This window comes from Canis lupus, chromosome 13, assembly GCF_048164855.1.
Source record: "Canis lupus baileyi chromosome 13, mCanLup2.hap1, whole genome shotgun sequence".
Lineage (NCBI taxonomy): Eukaryota > Metazoa > Chordata > Mammalia > Carnivora > Canidae > Canis > Canis lupus.
In genome coordinates, this window is record NC_132850.1 from 8,391,792 (window position 1) to 8,397,791 (window position 6,000).

General features: G+C 63.5%; 1 protein-coding gene across 2 annotated transcripts in view; it reads left to right on the forward strand.

Moving 5' to 3' along the window:
- DLGAP3 (DLG associated protein 3) overlaps positions 1 to 2,959 on the forward strand; it is a 61,728-nt gene extending 58,769 nt beyond the window's left edge. For both annotated transcript variants that reach the window (XM_072772011.1, XM_072772012.1), the window contains exons 10-12: positions 680 to 771; positions 978 to 1,121; positions 2,110 to 2,959. In XM_072772011.1, the coding sequence (XP_072628112.1) occupies positions 680 to 771; positions 978 to 1,121; positions 2,110 to 2,328 (455 nt within the window). In that variant the 3' untranslated portion in view covers positions 2,329 to 2,959. The remainder of the gene's footprint in view (positions 1 to 679; positions 772 to 977; positions 1,122 to 2,109) is intronic.
- Positions 2,960 to 6,000: the final 3,041 nt, after the last annotated feature.

Consider the following 6,000-nt stretch of genomic DNA (forward strand, 5'->3'; position numbering starts at 1 on the left):
GCGGCAGCCAAGGCGGGTCTGGGAAGGGGGCCCAGGAGAAAGGGCCGGGCCTCTTAGGAGATGCTGGACGTCCCGGTCACCCAGGCCACGGGGGTCAGGGGCGCTGCTCCCACTTGGCCCGTGTGGAGTCCAGGGCTGATCCAGGGAGCGGGACACACTGCAGAGTAGGGGGCCAGGCAGGGCACAACGTCACGTCACTGTGCGAGGCCTAGGGGAAGGAGGGTCATTCCCCAGGACACGGCCACGGCCCTTCCCTGCAGGTCCATCCAGGGGCACACAGCCCTGAGCTGATGAGGTAGTGACTAGGAAGACGCATGACATTTTCGGGACTCCTCGATGAGTGACAAGGGTCTGCCCCTGGGTGGTCATTGAGTAGTGCCTGGGCGAGCCTGACGGGCAAGGCTGGGGCTGGTTTCCATGTCATGGGAGGAGAGAAGGACATGGGAGGATGAGTGCTTAAGAGATGGAGCTCGTATGAGGAAACAGTGGCGTCTGAGGATACAGGCTTCTTGATGAGGTGGGGTTTGAGCTGCTTGTGGGGACCCGGAGGATGCGGGGAGGTGCCCGAGGACACAGACGGTGCCAGATAAGGCAAGGTTGAGTCATTCAGGGCAGGCTTCCTGGAGGCTGGGAAAGGCGAGGCATCGGTCCCTCCCCTGAATCCCCTCCCGCTCTCCAGTCCTGGAGAAGATCCGCAGCGCCGTGGGCAGCACACAGCTTCTCCTGTCCCAGAAGGTTCAGCAGTTCTTCCGGCTGTGTCAGCAAAGCATGGTGAGTGCCCGTGGGCCGGAGCTCACCGCAGGTGTGTGCCTGGAGGTGCGGCCGGTGCTTGTGCCCAGGATGCAGAGGCTGGGCTCGCTCTTGCCTCCCTGCCCCCCCCACCCCGCCCGCCCCTTCCCAGGGATAGGGCTTTCTGTGTCCTGGCTGGGGTGCAGATCTTCCTGACCGGCTGTCTTTCCTGTCTCCCCCCACGGAAGGACCCCACTGCGTTCCCTGTGCCCACCTTCCAGGACCTGGCGGGTTTTTGGGACCTCCTGCAGCTCTCTATCGAGGATGTGACCCTCAAGTTCCTGGAGCTACAGCAACTCAAGGCCAACAGCTGGAAACTCCTGGAGCCTAAGGTAGGGGGAGAGCGCCTTCAGGAGAGAGGCCAGACCGGCCTGGGGGGGCGGGGGGAGCAGAGGGCACTCAGGGCAGCAGAGGCAGTCCTGGAGCCGTGATGGTGACTGCACCGCTGCCGTGTGCTGGGGCCTGTGCTCGTCACTGCCTGAGCCCCCAGAACCCGGGGGGGGGGGTGCTGCTGCCCCCTGGCGCGGGCTGTGGTCGGAGGGCGCATCCCTAGAGCTGCAGGAGAGCGGGCTTGGACCCAGGCGCGGAGGGCACCCCGAGGCCTGGGAGCGAGCCCGCTGCCCGCTGCCCTGCCTGAGTCGGGCCGCACCCCCCTCCCCGCCGCGGCCCTGGAGCCAGCCCTTGGGGGACACCGTCGGCGCCGGGGGGCGCCCTGGTTCGTCCTTTGTAGCGAAAAGCCGCTTTGGCCTGGTTCGCGATCCCAGGCTCGGGCGTCGGAGGCGCGCGGTGGGGGCCGGGGCGGGGCCGGGGTGGAGGGGGCGGGGCCCGGGGGCGGCGGGGCGGGGCCGGGGCAATAGGGGCGGGCCCGGGGTGGGGATAGGGCCGGGGCGGGGTGGGGGTGGGGGGGGTGACCCGCGGTCTCCACTGAGCCTGCCCTACCGCAGGAGGAGAATAAGGTCCCTTCGCGGATACCAAAGAAGCCCTCGCGGGGCTGGCGGTGGGGGGGCCCTGTGGATGGGGGAGCGGCAGGGCCAGGGCTGGCGGGGCCGGGGCCGGGGCCGGGGCGGTGGGGGCGGGGCCGGGGCTGGCGGGGCCGGGGCCGGGGCGGTGGGGGCGGGGCCGGGGCTGGCGGGGGCGGGGCCGGGGCGGTGGGGGCGGTGCCGGGGCTGGCGGGGGCGGGGCCGGGGCCGGGCTGGAGAGAGCGGGGCTAGGGCGGTGGGGGCGGGGCGGGGCCCGAGCTGGCGGGGGCGGGGCCGGGGCCGGCGGGGCCGGGCCGGGGGTGACCCGCGGCCTCCCCTGACCCCCCGCCCTCCCCCGCAGGAGGAGAAGAAGGTCCCTCCGCCGATACCAAAGAAGCCCCCGCGGGGCCGGGGCGTGCCGGTGAAGGAGCGCTCCCTGGACTCGGTGGACCGGCAGCGGCAGGAAGCGCGCAAGCGGCTCCTGGCGGCCAAGCGCGCCGCGTCCTTCCGCCACAGCTCGGCCACCGAGAGCGCCGACAGCATCGAGATCTACATCCCCGAGGCCCAGACCAGGCTGTGACCGGGCCGCCCGCCGGGCCCGCGGTTTTCGCCCGTACTGTACACCCAGCGTCGAGGTCACTGTGAACGCGGCCGCCCGAGCGCCCGCCCGCCGGCTCCGCGCGCCCCGCCCGCCCGCCCGCCCGCGCTCGTGGGTTTTTTACCTTCCCGACCCCCGCGGAGGCGCCCGGGCCGGGCTGGGGCCGTGCCTCTCCGCCCTGCGCCCCCACCGGACCCCTCCCTCCTGGTCCGACGCTTCGCCCCCCCGCCCCCCCGCCCCCCCGCCCCGCACCATCTCTGCCATCACGTCCCTCCCCCTCCACGGGCCGGGCCGGGCCGGGTCCCCCATCTGGGCTCTGCGTCCCCCACCCCCCCACCCCGCGGGGCTGGGCTTCGTGGGGATCAAGCTTCGTGGCTTTTTATGAAGAATCCCGAACCCCACCCCGGAGCCTGCCGCCCCCCCGGGGCTGCGCCCTCCGCCCCCAGCCCGCCGGGCCCAGGGACCGCAGTGGCTGGACCAACCCAGGACCAGGGCGCCTGGGCCTCTCCCGTTCCCCGCTGCTGGGGGGGAGATGGGGCTTCCCCCCACCACACCTGTGGCTGTTCCCACATCCCCTTGAGTATCCCAGGAAAAATAAAACGGCAGAACTGCACCCGAGCCGGCTGCTCTCTCCGGAAGGAGCCACCTCTGACCCGCCTGGGAGCCCCGGGGTGGAGGGCGGCGGGGGGAGGGGGGAGGGGAAGGGGCCCCTCGCTGGGTTTGGGGAGAGCGCTGGGCCAGGGGCCCAGGGCGGGAGGACGGAGATGGGTACTGGGTTCCCTCTGCTGCCCTCATTCCTGATCAGCTGCAGAAACGAGGTTCAATGTAGTGGTGGCACATTTTCTGATGCCTCCCCCCACGTGGGCACTTTGGGGCAAGGCGGCGGGAGAACAGGACTCTCCTGGGAAGCCAGGTAGCAGCCCAGAGCTAGTATGATGGCTAATGCTTATGGGATGCTTGCCCTGGGGCATGCAAGGGGACTGGTGCTTTACCTGAATGTAGCTCCTGCGTATGACAGGTGAGAAAGCTAAGCTCAGCGGAGGTTCCGCGGCCTGTCCAGAGTCACAGTCAGGGCTCAGTGGCGGGCCCGGGTCTGTCTAATGCCAAACTGTGAGCTTTTAGCTCTACGGCTCTTCTGAGCCCTGAAGGGATTTGATGGCAGCCCCCCCCCCCCCCGCCTTGTGGTTTGGCAACCCCATGCAGAACTTGGGGTTGATGCATCACCTGGGGGGCAGGAACAAGAGCCCTCCAAGGCTTTGGCTGCCCTTCTGGGCCACACGGGACTGGCCAGGTCACATTCTTTCATTCAGCAGGCGTCTATCAAGAACCTCTATTGGCACTGGCCGGCACCTGGAGATAGCCTTGGACAAGTGTAGTTTCTGCTCTTATGGCACTTACTGTCTTATGGGAAAGGCAGACAAGTAAACAAGCAGTTGCAGAATAAGAGCAAGTGCTGGAAAGAGCCACTGGAGGCCGGCCAGGGCTGGGAAGAATGTTCCAAGATCAGACACCAGCCGTGCAAAGGCCAGGAGGAGAAAGAGCATCAGGAGTGCAGAGGCATGGCCGTGTTGGGCTTTGGGGTGGACGTGAGGAGGGTGGGTCTGGGTTGTGAGAGCCGTGGGGAGCCATGGAAGGCTTTTGAACGGGAGGGTGGCATGAACAGCTCTTTTATGGGCCAGTGTGGGCGACAGCCTGAAAAGCAAGAGGTCGTATGTACACACTTCTATGGGCCCGCTGGAAGGCAGAGAGGAGCCCCATGTGATCCAAATTCCCGAAAGTGAGTCAGCTTGGAGCTGATCCCAACCAGATTCCTGGGCCTGGTCCAAGACTGTGAATAGGCTCTCTGCCCCCAAATGAGTTTGTAACAATTGTGCCAGGCGGTTCTGATGGGCAGCCAGGTTGGAGAATGCTTAGGTTGGATGACCGTCCAAAAGTTTCCACTGGAAATGCCCATCTGTCTGTTTCCCCTAGACTTGCCAAGTCAGTCTTTGGCTGGGTCACTTTTCCTGAGATTGAGTTTTCTCATCTCTAAAACCGGGCCGCGGGCAAGGTTTGATGTAGAAGATCCTCGGAGCCACCCTTGAAGCAGATACTGTTGTTACCATCGTTTACGGGTGAGGAAACAGGCTTGGAGAGTTTAAAAACTTGCCCTAAATCACGAAGCCGAGAAGTGGCTGAGTCTAACTTCCACACTCTACAGCTCTTTAGGGGTCCGTGTCTCTTCCCAGAAACTGGATTAGGTTTCCGAGAACCATGAGGTGTATGGGATGGGCAGAGGGATGCAGGGGCATTCCTGGATGAGTCAAGTGGGCATCTGGCCGCAGATGTCTGAATCTCCCCATGTGGAGCTGGTGTGGTGGGGAGTTTCTGGATGTTAGGGCTGGGGAGTCATGCTGGGCTCCACGGACAAGAGAAGGATTGCATCCAGTCCCTGCGCTTGAGTTGCTCCCAGCTGGCCAGGCGCATAAACAGAATGATACCCGCAAAGGGAGGCCTCTCCCAGAGGGGCTGAGATGCCCAGAGGACGAGGCCTCTGGCAGTCAGTTGAGTGTGGAAAGCTTTCTGCAGGAGGGGCCTTTTGAACTGGGTCTTGCAGGATGAGTTAGAGTTTCGCAGCAGAGGAAGAGAGAGGAAGATCATTTCGGGCAAAGGGACCGTGTGTGTGTGTGTGTGTGTGTGTGTGTGTGTGTGTGTGATCATGGGAAGAACAGGGACTACGGGGAGGTGGCAGGTGCAGATGGGGGTGTAGAGGGCACAGAGGAGATGTGGCCAGAAGGGACCCGAGGGAAGAGAGGAGGTGTAAGCTGGAGATTTCATGTTTTATTCCAGGCTTTGAAAGACCCTTTGGCTAAGAATGGAAATGGACGGTAGGGAGTAATGGGAGGTGGATAGACCATTGAGACAGTAGTTCAGGTGGTCCAGGTAAGAGATGATGATGATGATGATGGTGATGATGATGATGAGTTTGAGAGGCATTCAGGAGGTACAGGTGGTGCTGTAAGCTGGGTTTCGGGGATAATGCAGAGATGGAGAGATTTGGAAGATGTCAGGCTTTTGGCTTAGTGAATAAGTAAAACCATAAGTGGACATAGGACGTTACGGAAGGAGGACTCACTCAGGGGGGACACTAAACATGCCAGCAACCATTTACTGAGCACTTAGGAGGTGCCAAGTACTGTGGCCAAGTATTTTATCCACGTTAGGTGATGGAGGACTCAGAACCACCCTAGGGGATGGGTACTCTTATTGCCTTTGTGTAAACAAAGAGTGTAAACAGCTTTTCTGAGATTGGCCGGCAGCAGGGCCAGGATTTGGACGCACTTTTGATTCCTACGTCTGTGCTCTCAAGCCCCGCTCAGTTCTGTCTGATGGAGCTACTGGCCATCACTTGAGGCCCAGCTCAAGGGGGGGCTCCCCTGCTGAGCCCTTCCTGATTCTTCCTGGGTCCTCCTCTGTGTTTTGATGCATGCTTCTGTTGTCCCATTTCTCACACCCCTTCGACAGTTGGTAGAGTCCTCCGCTTCCCCAGCAGTTGGGCCCCGGACTCCTGAAGGCGGGGGGTGGTCCTGGTCATTTTTGCCTCCCCGGTATCCAGCACATGTCAGATGCTGACTGAACGCGAAGCGTTCTGGGAAATTCTGTTCCCTTCTCCTC